This window comes from Panthera tigris, chromosome D4 (assembly GCF_018350195.1).
Source record: "Panthera tigris isolate Pti1 chromosome D4, P.tigris_Pti1_mat1.1, whole genome shotgun sequence".
Classification (NCBI taxonomy): Eukaryota; Metazoa; Chordata; class Mammalia; order Carnivora; family Felidae; genus Panthera; species Panthera tigris.
Genome location: NC_056672.1, coordinates 69,070,748 through 69,086,466, shown reverse-complemented (window position 1 = coordinate 69,086,466; position 15,719 = coordinate 69,070,748). Strand labels below are relative to the sequence as shown.

Below are 15,719 nucleotides of genomic sequence, written 5' to 3'. Positions count from 1 at the left end.
CTTGTGGGTGCTCACTGAGGTTTGTTCAGACTTTCTGAACAATCTTGTGCTTAGTCCCAGCAGCCAGTCTGGCAGGAGTAGCCTCCTAACTCTCCTTCCTGTCCTCAAGGCTTCCTGAGCTGGTGGACTTGGACTCCACTTTGACCTGGCCTCCAGCTGGTTCTATCTAATTCTACCCATGCTTGGTTTTTTCCTGGCGAGCCTCCATCTGGGTCTGTGCTGGCTTGGCTGTTTGCTTGGAGTGTTCCACTGTGCAGAACATGATTGCACATAGCTATGGAAAAAGCTAGATTGCAGGTAATCCTTTTATACATATCTACATTCCTGAAAGCTTATGTGAAAGTTCAACACACCCAAAACAAAGCTATATAAGGTGAGGACTGTAAACCCAGTGGCTGAAATGTAAGTCGAAAGTAACTTCTTGTCCTTTATTTTATTTTGATTCAGTGTTTGTATATGTTGTGAAATGATCACCACAATAAGTCTAGTTAACATCCATCACCACACATAGTTGTAAATTTTTTTCTTGTGATGAGAACTTTTAAGTTTATTTATTTATTTTCAGAGAGAGAGCCTGAGCAGGGGAGGGGCAGAGAGAGAGGGAGAGAGAGAATCTCAAACAGGCTCTGCACTGTCAGCACCAAGCCTGATGTGGGGCTTGAACCCAAGATCAAGGAGATCATGACCCAAGCCGAAATGAAGAGTCAATGCTTAACTGACTGAGCCACCCCGGTGCCCCTAAGATTTATTGTTTTAACAACTTCAAATATGTAATGTAGTATTATTATTAAAAACATTTTTTTTAATGTTTATTTTTGAGAGACAGCGCATGAGTAGAGGAGGGTCAGAGAGAGAGAGACACACACACAGAATCTGAAGCAGGTGCCAGGCTTTGAGCTGTCAGCACAGTGCCCAACGTGGGGCTCGAACCCAGAAACGGTGAGATCATAACCTGAGCTGAAGTTGGACACTTCACCGACTGAGCCAGCCAGGCGCCCCTGTAGTATAGTATTATTAACTGTAGTCACCATGCTGTACATCACATCCCCATGATTTATTTATTTATAACTGGGAGTTTGTATCTTTTGACCTTCACCTATTTTGCCCATTCCGCACCCCCTGCCTCTGGCAACCACCAATCTGTTCTCTGTATCTATTTTTTTTTAAATAATCTATTTCATATGTAAATGAGATTATAAAGTATTTGTCTTTCTCTCTCTGACTTATTTCAGATAACATAATGCCCTCAAGGTCCATTCATATTGTCGCAAATGACAAGATTTCATTCTTTTTTATGGCTGAATAATATTCTATTGTATCTGTATCTATATCTGCACACACATGTCACGTTTTCTTTATTTATTCACCCATTGATAGATACTTAGGTTGTTTCCATATCTTGCTTGGCTACTGTAAATAATGCTGCAGTGAACATGGGGATGCAGATATCTTTTTGAATTAGTGTTTTTGTTTCCTTCAGATACGTAACCAGAAGTGGGGTTGCTAGATCATATGGTAGTTCTGTTTTTAATTTTTTGAGGAACCTCCATGCTGTTTTCCACAGTGGGTGCACCAGTTTACATTCCCACCAACCGTGTGAGAGGGTTCCCTCCTTTTTCCACATCCTCGCCAACACTTATTTCTTCCATTTTGACAATAGCCATTCTAACAGGTGTGAGGTGATAGCTCATTGTGTTTTGATTTGCATTTCCCTGATGATGAGTGATGTTTAGTACCTCATCATGTACCTGTTGGCCAAGTATATGTCTTCTCTGTAAAAATGTCTATTTAGATCTTATGCCCATTTTTTAAATTGAAATTTTTTTGCTATTGAGTTGTATGAGTTCTTTATGTATTTTGGATATTAAGCTATTATTGCATATATAATTTGCAAATATTTTCTCCCGTTCATTAGTTGCCTTTAATTTTGTTGGTGTTTCTTTGCTGTGCAGAAACTTTTTAGTTTGATATAGTCCCATTTGCTTAGTTTTGCTTTTGTTGCTTTTGCTGTCAGGTTAAAAAATTTGTTGCCAAGACTAACGTTATGCCCATGTTTTCTTATAGGAATTTTGTGATGTTAGGTCTTATATTCAAGTCTAATCCATTTTGAGTTAATTTTTGAGTGCAGTGTAAGGTAGAAGTCCAGTTTCATTCTTTTACATGTGGCTGCCCAGTTTTTCCAATGTCATTTATTGAAGAGTTTGTCCTTTTCCCATTATATACCTTGTCTTTCTTTTTTTTTTTTTAATAACAAAAAATATTTTACAGAAGTTTCCAGATAAGCCATACAAAATGGTCACAAGTTTTTTTTTGAAGGGAGGATTCTACACTTGACAGCAAAGCCACAGTGTTATTAGTGAGGGCTGTGGTGTTTGTTTAATGTTACCATTTTGGTTCAAGCAGTCAAGCTTGTCCATCTCCCACATCTAAATAAAGTTAGACTTGGCTAGAGAGCATATTCTAAAGAACTGGTTAGCTGCTTTTAACTAAATGCAATTAGATCACCATATAAAAGGGGGGGAAAGGAGCCCATAAGATTAAAATAAAACTACCTATCCCCCTCAAAAAAATATTAAAGAAAAACACCCACACCCTTGCAGTTAGCTCTGACAACTACCTTCATTCACGGTGCTTTATACTTAACCCATAGTGGAGGAAATGAATAAAAGCAGAGAGGGGCCACAGCAATCCTGATGGTACCTCTAGCCTTTGCTTACTTATGCTTTACAACAGTGAATCAGGACAAGACATAGATTTGCTATTGTGCATTAATCACCAAAGGACTGAAATGTCTGAGCTTTTATTCTGTATAAGACTGTATCCATTAAATGCAAACAGAAAAGGAGTAAGTCTTGTCAGATTAGGAGAAGCGATGCACACTTCATGATCAGATTGATTTTAAATATTATTTATAGCATATAGCCTAGTCCATGCTCTAACTGTTTCTATGGCTTGGGCTTTGTTGGTCTTCCACTGCTCCGCTGCATCATTTGCTAATGGATCATCTGGATTGGGAGCACTTAACAAAGCCTGGATCCATAGCAGAACTGTGTGGATCTGCAGTGCTGAGGACCATTTATCCTTCAAGATATCTTAAACATATTCTTCCCAACTACTCTACATTAGGATGATAAATTTTGGTCCTGAAATGTACTTTAGGGGCTGCTGTCAGGTATTCTTTTGGAAGGAATAGTTTAAATTTAAAAGTCCTTCTCTCGAAGGAGGAATCCTGGGGGCCAGCAGTGACCGCATGAAAATAATGGGCGTTGCTCTCTTCTGGTTCTGTTTTAATGTCAGGAACTGGTTCTGCCAGCAAGCGCTGGGCTTTTTTTGATAAATTCTGCAGGGCAGCCCGGCAATCTAGTCAAATCCTGAGTTCTGCTTCTGGTCTTGACTCTGGTTTCCTATACCTTGTCTTTTAGCCACAATCTTTGATGCTATCTTTCTGACATTTCATATATGCTTTTTAATTTTCATGGTTGAAAACACAGTTAACTGGCCAAATGTACCACTATGGCTAAAGATTTGACAGATTTAGCACCCCTAATAAGTGCCCTCATTTTTCTCAAAATACTGTTTGTAAATCCCACAGTTTTTAACAACAGTGTTAATATTTTCATTTTTTCCCATTGTCCATTTTTCAAAACCTTAAGGGTAAAGAAAACAATGCTTCTTAAAAATTTTAACTTTGGATTTTTAACATTTTTTCAAATGAAACCTTATGTACATGCCCAATAAGTAAAGCAGAGCAGTGCAGCAATGCTGTAGTTGGAACAGTGGATGTATGTGTGTTGGGGGGATCCCGAAGGCAGTGCAGCAGCCCTGATGGGAGCAGAGAGATTGCTGCCAACTCAACATGTAAAGAAATCACTAAGTCACTGGAATAAACTATTCATGCAAGGCACAGACCCTTCTTTAGGACAGAGAAGGTGATGCTGCTGAAATCGTTGTTGGCTGACAGGTGGTGCCACCATGATGTTGTTGAGCTGATATACAGTAGCCTGAAATTGGTTTTTGAAAGCTGGTTTATGATTGTCAGAGTGAAATATACAAATGTGGGGGTTGGCTTGATTGGTCCTTGCTGGATTCTTGAATCCCACACTGGACAGTCCTGGAGGGAGGCTTTTTGTGTTTTTCCCTATGAAAACATGCCTGTAATTTGAGGGTGCAGGAGGAAAACTACAGATAGAGACAATTTACTCCATGCTCAATAACCTGGTTTTATTCCCTCACTGTCTAATTCCCCGAAGATCACAGATGATTTTTCTGGCCAAGTTTTTCTCATAAACCAAGACAGTGATGTATGAGACACTTGCTACGTACATAAAAACAGACTGCAAAGCTCTTGAACACCCTGCTTCCCTGCTCCCTACTCCCTGGTCCTACTTGGCATGTTTGGCATCATGACGGGGCAAGAACAGCTCCAGCATCTCAGATGGGCATGAGTGACACTATGTCAATGACTATTTTATTACTGGAGAAGAAGTTCCCACTTTTCCAAACAAGATCTGGTTTCAGTGAGAGGGCAGAAGCTAAGATTCCTGTGCAAGTGAATGGTTAATCAAATTGTCCTATGAATGAAAGCAGATAAACAGATGATCAGACCTCATCCTTCTCCCCATTGAACTTCTTTGGCCCTGAAAAATGGCATTTAGTTCTCAAAGTATGTGAAAAAAAAATGGGATGGGGCATGTCAGGTTTAGATTATTTACCATATGATTTTTGCCATACTGAATACTTTAAACGGCTAACCTCACTGAATCCCCATCGTATTTCTGGGAGGTGGGATATATTTTTCCATTCAAATATGAGATGTCCTAGGCTCAGAGAGGTAGACCATTTGCTGAAAGTCACACAGCTGGTAACAAGGCATTGCTCTAAAATCCATTTGTTTATGTAACACTAGGAAAATACCCTCAGCATTTGAATGAGTAATTTCTACTTGGGATCCCTATATCCTCTTGTACACAATAGAATATAATACACATTATGACTTGTGTTATGCACCTGTCTGTCTTCCTCAGTTTATGTAGGTTCCTTGAGGCTGGGGACTGAGGCAAATACTTTTGGTTCTCTCATCAGCCACTCCTTTCCTCCTCTTTGCCAGTAGAACTTATCTCTTTGCCCAGAATATAGTCACATGACCACATTTAGCTGCAAGGAAGGCTGGGAAATGTAGTCTTTAAGTGGGTCATTTCTGCCCTTAATAAAAATTGAGTTCTATTGGTAAGAAAGGAGGGGAATTTGGATGTGGGATAGGAAGATTTTCTGTATAGAGTTCTTTTTATAAATGAATATTTTAAAATACCTTTAGGAAGGGCACATTTTCTAGCCTACTTTCCACTCCTTTTTCTCTTTAACTTGACCTAATACACACATATGTTACTTGTAGGCATTGGATTTAGAACCTGCAGAAACCTCTGTGGAGGCAGCACTCTCCATCATTCTCCTGACAATTCCTCTCTGAGGTCAGGAGTGGGGTTTACTCACTCTGTACCTGGAAGGGGATCCCAACCACTGGTCAAGATCTGGAAATGCAGCTCTAATCCCTGGAAAGTGGTCCCCTCAGATCTCTGTTTGCCTCCTCCTTGCTTTTTAAAGCATTTCTCCTGTCTTACCAAGTTCTTCTCATATGTTCAAAACACAATTCAATGTGATTTTCACCTCATTTGCAGGAAAAGGGCCATTGAGAAGGGTGAAAGAAGAGGTGCTTGCTACAGCTATTGCATTTCCCTGGAAACTATAACTAATCTAATGTTGTAGTTCTTCAAGTGCATCAAACACCTATGGACATGGTCCTGCTGTCTTACTTGGCTGCTAGTGCTAGAGCAAATACAGTTGGGGGCTTACTGTTTTCTCCATTCCCTTCAGAAGGAACTGACTTGGGTTTTTTGTTTTGTTTTGTTTTTGTTTGTTTGTTTGTTTGTTTTTTAGGTGTTGTGGTTATTGGTACCTGTGATATGATTAGCCCATTTGGAGAAAAGATCCACAGACTCTGAGCCAGTGGTTAGAAAAACAAAGCACGCATTGATTTATTTAAAAATTTCCAGAAGTTTCTTTGATTCTTGGGAAGGCTTTGAAGGAATTGGTGAAATTTCAGGCGATTTCCAAAGACTTCTCTAGTTTTTTTCCACAGGAAATGTAAAAGCACACATTTAATTTTAGTTCATTTGGAAGTATTTCGGGAAAACACATAGAATGTAGAAATAGGGAGAAATGTATAAATAAATAACTTTTTTTTAATATCAGGAAATGAGTCATTTCATATTGTTTTACTAAAACCCGGTTAATACTAATCATGCTTACCATTAGTTATTTGAAGTTCAACTGACTTTTGGCATGCAGGATTGCCTGGTAAGCTGGCTCTGTAGGGCAGAGCTATGACATTGGACTTATTGTAGTTATTTTAATAACCAGCACAGAGATAAGCACAACCAAGGGCACATATGTGTAGAATTGAACTGATACCAGTAGTAGGAAGTTTTATTAATGTACCTAATTGATTCATGTCTTAAAGCTTTGATGAGAACCTTATAAACTTTCGGCCATTCTGAGGGATAAATCAATTTCCAAGTTAATTAACTAGCCTCACGTTTCATTTATTCAGTTCTGATTGTTTATGAACTTTGTGCATATGGTTTTGCTCTGAATGAGAGAATCAGTGCCCATAAATAAGTGAAAATATTTGACTTCTCTGTACTCTGTTTATGTGTCTGTATCATGTATATTATAGCAGGAACCAGGGTTAACAAATTATTTTAACACAAGAGAATTGTAATCAGGAACTTTCTACCTAAATAAGGATGTAAGCAGTTCTCCACAGTGACAGAAAAATAGAAATTTGAATTGATTGGCAAAATAGGTAATTTCCATTAGGTCAGTCTTATAGCCAATGGGGAATCTTTTGACTGTCCAATTAAAAATATCAGCAATTAGGGGCATCTTGTAGAAGCTTGTCTTATGTACTTTTTATTAGTAGCTGTGAAATAATAGAAAAAATATGTTAAATCAAACCTGTTTAATTTCCCGAATGATAAGTGCACTAGGAGTATCTTTGTTTCTAATATTTGGTCTTTGACCCTGATTCCTGACACAGAGCCCCTAAATCCCTTATAGTTTCCTGGGTAATAGCAGTATTTTTTGTTTTAAAGAGATGACTCTCAGTGGGCTCCTGGATGGGTTCTGGTTTCCAGAAACACCAAGCCATGGTTAGATGGTTGGAATTTTCAGCTCCGCCCCCTATTTTCCAGAGAGGGGAAAGTGACTGAACATGAAGTTAACGATTAGTTATACTTATGTGATGAAGTCTCCATAAAAATCGCAGAAGTATGGGGTTTGGAGAACTTCAAGATTAGTGAACATATCTACATATTGAGGGTCCCACACCCAACTCCATGGGGACAGAAGTCCCCAAATCTGCCCCTAAGTATCTCTTCATCTGGCTGTTCATCTGTATTCTTTATTATATCTTTTATTATGTAGTAAGCTGGTGTTTCCCTGAGTCCTGCGAGCTGTTGTAGCAAATAATTGAACCTGAGGAATGGGTAGAGCCCATTGGTCAGAAGCACAGATAACAAACTGGGCTTCCTATTGACATCTGAAGTGGTGGTGGTGGTGGTTGGGGGACAGTTTTGTGGGGCTGAGCCCTTAATCTGTGGGATCTGACACCATCTCTCCAGGTAGTGTCAGAATTGAGTTAAATTGTAGGACGCCCAACTGGTGTCAAAGAGCTGATTGGTGTGGGGAAAAAGCCATACACACCTGGCGGCAGACATATTCTGAGTGTGGCTGTAGTGTGAGAGTACAGGAGACACACGCGAGGAATGTAGGTGTTCTTTATTGTAGCCAGTGGAGATATAGCCAGATTTGCCACATACTAGGAAAGCTTATTTGTTAAAGTATAATTACATATAGGAAAACATAAAAATCATGAGTGTTTAGCTCAAAATTTTATAAATGGAATCTACTCACATAATGAGTACTCAGATTAAGAAACAGAATGTGACCAGTGTCCTAGAAAATTCTTTCATGCTTTCTTGCAGGCTGCCACTGTTTTTTGTTTGTTTGTTTGTTTTTAATTTTATTTCTTTTCTTTTCTTTTTTTATTTTTATTTATTTTGAGAGGGGGAGGGTGCAGATAGGGAGAGAAAGAGAACCCCAAGCAGGCTTCACACTGTCAGCATGGAGCCCAACATGGGGCTTGAACTCATGAACTGTGAGATCATGCATGACCTGAGTCAAAATCAATAGTCGGATGCTTAACTGACTGAGCCACCTAGGTGCCCTTGTTTTTTATTTTTTGGTAGACACACAAGCACACGTTTTTCTAAGGCACAGAAAGAAGGAAATTCCTTTTTGTTTCCATCTATTCTTACTACCATCTAAAAATAAATGAGATCTGACATTTCTGATGAGCCCCCAGAGGTACAGATGTAGCTGGTTAGTGGGACACACTTGGAGTGGCAAGGATCTAGAGCTGCAAGGTCCAATAAATGGCCATGAGCTGTGTGTGGCTATTGAGCACATGAAATGTGGCTAGTCCAAGTTGCAATTGCTGTAACAGAGAAAGAAGAACGAGAAACTGGAGGGGAGACTTTCCTGCTCCCATTCCCTGTGTGAAGTACCCTGAAGCAAAAGAACTAAAAGTACCTACACCACACTGCATCACTCTGTGCTAACTTCACGAGGACATGTACCGCCTCTGTTTCAGTGCATGAGTGTGATTCCAGCACCTGGCCTGATGCCTGACATGTGAAAGTTCTTCATAGATGTTTGTTGAATGAATGTATGAAAGAATGGAAGAACAAATCTATGAAAAAACAGTGGTGGTAACAGGGACCCCAAGATAGAGGAGAAATTCACAACAAACTCTGTATACAACTGCTTGACCTTCTCCATGTAATTTGGTAGTTGAGCTCCATGGAATGAGACCCAGTCATCTTTGAACCCCTCATAATGCCTTGCCTATCTTAGGGGGAGCTCAAACTATAAAGAAAAAAAAAGTAAGTGAATTCTACGGAAGGCAGAGCTGTTCCTTGAATTATTCTCAAGATAATAATATTGATAAGTCTGTTTAAAAATAGTTTTGTATTTCTATTAAAATTATTTTAAAAGGTTTTTTTTTTTTTTTTTAATTTTCTCAACTTCCACTGAGGTAAGGATATTTTCACCACTGTATACATGAGGTGTGAGTATACATAGCTTAGGGAGATCACACGTCCTGCAGGGGGGTCCCAGGACTTAGGAGTTTCAGGGCAGGGTCTTTGCTGCTCCACTAGGAATAGAAGAAATGGATGATCCTTCACTGACCAGAGTGTAATGTGTTCTCAAAGACCTTGAGAATCCTTGGTTTCTGTGACTCACAAAAGGAGACATCTTCATTCTTTATTCAGAAACATTCCAAGTATGCAGATAATTCACAACAGGGCTGGGGGAGAATTGCTATCCATTTAATCATGTATTCATTCTTTCTTGATTACTCTTTGCCAGGCACTGTTATAAACAATAGGGATACAGCATGGAACAAGACAGATATTGTCCTTGATCTCTCTTGGTGCTTATATTCTAGAGAAGGAGACAGAAAATCAATAAGTAAACATAAACATAGACAAGTTAATTTGAGATAATTATAGTATCATGAAGACAATAAATAAGGCTAACATGAGAGTCAGAGGATGGGGAGCATGGGATGGTCAGGGAAGGCTTCTCAGAGGAGGTGACTTATTTTATAAAATAAACTTTCATTGAAGTATAACATACATGCAAAAATATGTACACGTCAACGTGGACACCTTGATGAAATTCTGCACAGTGAACACAACCTGTTAACTAACACTCAGGCCAAGAAATAGAACATTGCCAATATCCTAGGAGTACCTTCATTCCTTCATGCGGTGACTTTCGAGTTGAGACCTTCGTGCTAAATAGGCGGCCGTGCAAAAGATATAGGTTCAGAGTGTTCTCATAAAAGAGGAGAACAATTGAGAAGGCAAGAAGAACCTGGCATGTTTGAGCAGCAGAAAGAAGGCCAGTTTGTACCAGTTTGTTGATTTAGCACAGCAATATTTGAGCTATCTGTTTGTAATATGACTCTCCGCTTGGGATGGGAAAGGAAGCCACACTTTGATTATAACTGCTGTCCAAGCTCCATCTATCAGTAAGTTGGGCTCTTAGGATCCCAAAGTAACTTGGAGCAGAGAGTCTTAGCAGGAAAATCTTTGGATATTTTACTGATTATATAGTGTTCACCACATCCAAGGAGGGCACTTATCCTAGTCCAAGCCCAACTCAGATATAGGGACTTTCACAAATATGTTATAACCTCACACACTACAATAATTCTCCTAGGTTTTTTTTTCAATTCCATCAACCTCCCTCCTTTCACCATGGCAACCCATTAAACAAGAGCTCCTCCTGTTATCTTGTCCAGGGCCCTGGTTTTGACATTTTATATTCCAGGATTTCATCATGACGATGTGCTTGAAAAATCCCAAGTTACCTAAACATTTGAATATAGGATGGGTTGATTTCTGAGAAGGGATGTAGGGGGTACTTACATAACCGGAAACAGTAGGAACACTGGGGAAGTTGTTACACAAACATCTGCCCTTCAGAGCTGTTATGTACAGAGGCGATACGTCAGATTGTTTTCTTCCCACCCTCGTGAAGTTTTCTGCTTTAACATTAGACTGTCCCACAAGTATTAATATTTTCTTGTATGAACACTCATTCAGAACTTGACAAATGAGCACTTACTTTGGTGAGGTTGTCATGCCTTCACACTGGTTTGCAAATTAACCTACTTTGGCCCCCCCACTGCCTGTGCAGAGGCTCCATCTGGGCCTTGCCACCCTTTAGGGTATGTTTCTGATGAGTTCACTGTATATGCACTGCTTTCAGTGTTCATGCTGTGCTACCACGGTGGACTCTGCAGGGTGTGAGCATTCCTGTGGTGGACACCTCTGCTATAAGGGAGGCACTGCCAGGGACACCGTTCTGTGCCAGTGTGTAGATGGCTGTGGCTTTTCCCGCAGTTCTTCCCTGGCTGCTGCCCCCAGCCCTCAGTTGCCAGCAGTGTATGGAGGAGGACTGGCTTCTTTACTTCTGTTCTGCTCTGTTAGAGGGTCCCCAACCAGAGGTGCCTGAGCTCCAAGGTGCTTGTTTATTTACAGCCTTTTGCTTGACAGAAGAGTCTGACACGATCCCACTGGGCTGAGTCAAGAGACAAATTAGAAGGACAGATACCTGGCTGAGGTCAGAATTTTCCCATCCTTAGGAGTTTCCTACAACTTAACAGGATTTTTCTTCCCTTAGGATATGTTCGTGGGGTACCTGGGGTGCCAGTCAGTTGAGTGTCCAACGTTTGATCTCAGCTCAGATCTTGATCTCAGGGTTGTGAGTTCAAGCCCTGTGTTGGGCTCCATGATGGGCGTGAAGCCTACCTAAAATATGTTCCTTCTGAGGAAGCTCCTTAGCCTATCTCCATGCAGATAGCTGTCAGCCACTTCCCATTTGCCAGCTGTGTCCAGACATCCTGACTCCCCAGACTGGATACAGCAGTAGGTCTTTCTCAGGGTGGCTCTGTAGCTTACTGATGGTTCACCATACATGCCCAGGAAGGCCTGAATCTTTCAGCCTTGAGCTGGGAGCCCCTACTCCTTGTAAACAATGTTCAATGCTTTTTTTTTTTCTTTTTTATCAATCAACAAAACCCTGATCCTTGTTTTGACAAGTTGTGTCCCAACAAGAAAAGATCGTTCTTGCAGTCAAACCACCTTAACATGTAAATTTCTTGGGAAGTTGGATCATTTCTTTAGCTCAGTCTTTGAGAGGAGAATGAGGAAAGGCAGTGGGCTCCTAACTTATCTCTCAGACCAGAATCTCACCCCTGTAATTTATCTGCTTGCATGGGGCCATTTGAGTAATCTTTCTAAAGTCCTGAGTCATACCTCTGTTTTTTTTTTTTTTTTTAACGTTTATTTTTTGAGACAGAGAGAGACAGAGCATGAGTGGGGGAGGGGCAGAGAGAGAGGGAGACCCAGAATCGGAAGCAGGCTCCAGGCTCCAAGCCATCAGCCCAGAGCCCGATGCGCGGCTCAAACTCACAGACCACGAGATCGTGACCTGAGTTGAAGTCGGACGCTTAACCGACTGAGCCACCCAGGCGCCCCCATACCTCTGTTTTTAAAACTTGTGCTGCTTGCCCATCACTTAAAGGCCAATTTCCTTTCTGATCTTTCTTGATCCGGTGGCTACCTCACTTTTCTTGCCTCTACTTTCCCTACTTCCCTCTGTGTGCCATACTTCCTGTCACATCAGTCTACTCCAAGCCTGTACCTTTCCTCATGCTGTTCCCTTTGTCTGGTATACTGCCCTCTACTCCGCGTTTACTACCTGGGAAACTACTCAGCCTTTAGACCCAGCTCACATGTCCTCTTCTAAGCAGCCCTTCCCTCCTGATATCTTAAGTTGTTTCCTTACTTCAGGGAAGGCCTCCCCAGCAGGATGAGCCAGAAGGACTGACTCACAGTGTTGAAGCAGAGTTCAAGTTCTACTTAGTGGTTGGTTGTTCCTGGTGTGCCTCTCTATGGGGCATAGATTTTCTCCCTGATTGTGTTTGTGAAATGCACTTTCTCTCCTTATTTGGCTTCTGGGGACAGTGTGCCATCCATTAGTGTGTAAGGGAGTTGCCTCTTCGTGCGAGATCATCAGCTCCTTTAATCCTGCTTTGTAACTAACTGGATTATGTCTGATTTTACCATGTGCCTGGAGGCTTCCTATGGGTCTCATTTCAAAATAACAGAGAAATGTCATACTAACCACCCCTCCCAGCCCCCCTCAGCAACATATTTGTTTTTTAAAACAGTTTAATAGAATAATATTCAGGGAAAGAACAGGAGCAAGAGGGGGAAATAACCCAAAACAGCCTTGCAAATTCATAAGACAGCTAATGCACTAAGTATATCCAAGGACTCTGAGCTCCTCTAGGAGGTCTACAGGAGAACAAAAAAGGGGTTAGTGCCTGAACTGACTGGGCAGATGAAACTATTGGGTTGCCAGTGGGGAGGATCTGTTGTCAACAGGACCTTTTAATCAAAACCCAAACCACTGCTAATTAACTAGGTATTAAAGCAACAAGAGGCAGATACTGAGGGGGGGGCGGTGGGCAGTAGGGCCGGGATCGGGGTGGTATAGGTGAAGGGTGGGAGGATTAAGTCTTGGAAACTCAGAGCTGAGGCCCTTAGAATGAGCCAGATTCTCTGGTCTGTGCTATTCATATCACTCCTCTGTTCAAAAACCTGCAATGCTACCTTTTTATAGCCACTTCCCTCCCAACCCCTGTCCCTACCCCCTGGCAACCAACCACTATCCATCTCTATCATTTTGTCATTTCAAGAATGTTGTGTAAATGGAACCGTATCATCTGTAACCATTTTGAGGTAGGCTTTTTCACTGAGCATAATTTTCTGTGTATCAATAGTTTATCCCTTTTTACTGCTGTGTAGTGTCCAATGGTATACATGCACCGCTGTTCGTTTAACCATTCCACAAAAGGACAGTACGGGGGATTCTTGTGGTGGGAGTTAGTTTGTATCTTGACTGTGGTGGTAGCCACATGAATATACACATGTGATAAAATTGCACAGAGCTAAACATGTACACACGAGTGCGTGCACGTGCTGGAATTTGGATAGGTGGGTGGATCATGTCAATGCTAACTTCTTAATTGTGACTCTGTGCTATAGGTCGAGAGTTGTCAACATTGGGGGAAACTGGATGAAGGATATATTGGATTTACATATATTGTTTCTTACAACTACATATGAATCTATAGTTATCTCAAAAAAAAAAAAAAACACAAAACAATTGGTGGCACTGTCTGTGGAACAAAGGATAAACCCTTTGGTCTGTCATTCAAGGCCCTTCCATGCTCTGGCTCCATGCTCCCCTGCCTTCAGTCTTCTCTCACCACTTCAGCAAGGCTGACCTATTCAACATTTCCCATACCAGTCACTTTTCTTTAAAGTAAAATTTTGTTTCTTTTTAAAAATGTTTATTTATTTGAGAAAGAGAATATATGTGAGTGGGGGAGGGGCAGAGAGAGCAGGAGAAAGAATCCCAGGCAGGATCCAGCTTGGAGCCCGATGTGGGACTGGATCTCAGGAAATGTGAGATCATGACCTGAATGTAAATCAAGAGTCAGACACTTAACCGACTGAGCCACCCAGGAACCCAAAACTTTTCTTTTTAATTGAAGTGTAACATTCAAATGGAAAAGGGGTCAAATCACAAAGGTACAGCTTAATGAATTTTTAAAAGTTTAAAAAAAAATTTTTTTTTAACGTTTATTTATTTTTGAGACAGGCAGAGCATGAACGGGGGAGGGTCAGAGAGAGAGGGAGACACAGAATCTGAAACAGGCTCCAGGCTCTGAGCTGTCAGCACAGAGCCCGACGTGGGGCTCGAACTCACGGACCACGAGATCATGACCTGAGCCAAAGTTGGACACTCAACTGACTGAGCCACCCAGGCACCCCTACAGCTTAATGAAGTTTTATAACATGAAGCCACTCATATAACCAGAACTAGATCAAGCAGTAAAACATCAGCAGGATTCCAGAAGCCTCCCTCCTCCTCCTCCTGTTCATTTAGTACCCTCCAAAGGATAATTGCTATCTGATTTCTATCCCATTGTTTTTTCCTGTTTTTAAACTTCAAATAAATGAATTCATAGATTCATCTTAACTAGCTTCTTTTGTTCAACATTTTGATTAGATTTATTCATGTTGCAGGTAGCCGTGTATTGCTGTACTAATGTGTGAAAAAACTGTAATTATACCATTTATACATGGTACTATTGATGATTAGTGGGTTATTTATGGTTTTGTTTATTTCAAATAGGTCTGCCATGAATGCTCTTTTATATGCCTTTTGGCTCACATCTGTACTCATTTCACTTAGATTACTACCTAGAAGTGGAGTTGCTGAGTCATAGGCTATACACAAGTGTAGCTTTCGTTGGTACAGCCAAATCTGTTTCCAAAGTGGTTGCACCAGTTTACATCCTTCCCAGCAGCATAGGGGAGTTCCTGTTGTTCTGCCTCCTTGCCAGTTTTTGGCATCAGTTTAATTAATTGTAGTCATTCTGGTGGGGTGTGTAGTGGCAGCTCATCATTGAGGACTGGTTGCAAGAGAGTTTTCTGCTCTTTCCCCAGCAGGAGAGTGCTGTTGCTTGTTACTCAGTGCAGGGGTTACCACTGGGATAGAGAGGTTTCCCACTTCTTCCCCAGAGGCAGATGGCTGTGTTCCTATCCCTTCTGCAGACAGAGGATCTTAGCCTGTCTACTCCTTCCCTAGTGGTTTTGACTTCAAACAAAGCCTAGAAGGTTTTGACTTCTTATGAGAGAAAGTTCTGGAAAATGGGCAGTGTTTCATGCCTGCAGGCCAGTGAGGACTCTCTCTCAGCTGTCCTGCCTGCCTCAGTCTTTTTTCTGAGTACCTGGTAGAGATTGCGGAAAAGAGCTTGGGGACATGAATTTCTCTTGTGTCTGAGGTTCCCGTGGATTCTTAACTTCGTGCCAACACACACTTTGCTCTTAAGAATTTTTTGTAATGCTAGCTCTTTTCTTCTTACCCTCTTGCTCCAAAGAGGCTCTGGCAAAGGTGGAACAGTTCTTGTGTACTGTGTCTGTGTGGCAGGGTTTGTCATTCTTAGGAAT

The 15,719-nt window shown here is 41.1% G+C and overlaps 1 protein-coding gene across 1 annotated transcript; it reads right to left on the bottom strand.

Annotated features, from left to right (window-relative positions):
- Nucleotides 1–2,898: 2,898 nt before the first annotated feature.
- LOC102954985 (ubiquitin-conjugating enzyme E2 N-like) lies at nt 2,899–15,709 on the bottom strand. Its single transcript, XM_042963494.1, is given in 3 exon segments — nt 2,899–3,093; nt 3,095–3,340; nt 15,635–15,709. Coding segments are annotated over 3 exon segments (516 nt in total).
- Nucleotides 15,710–15,719: the final 10 nt, after the last annotated feature.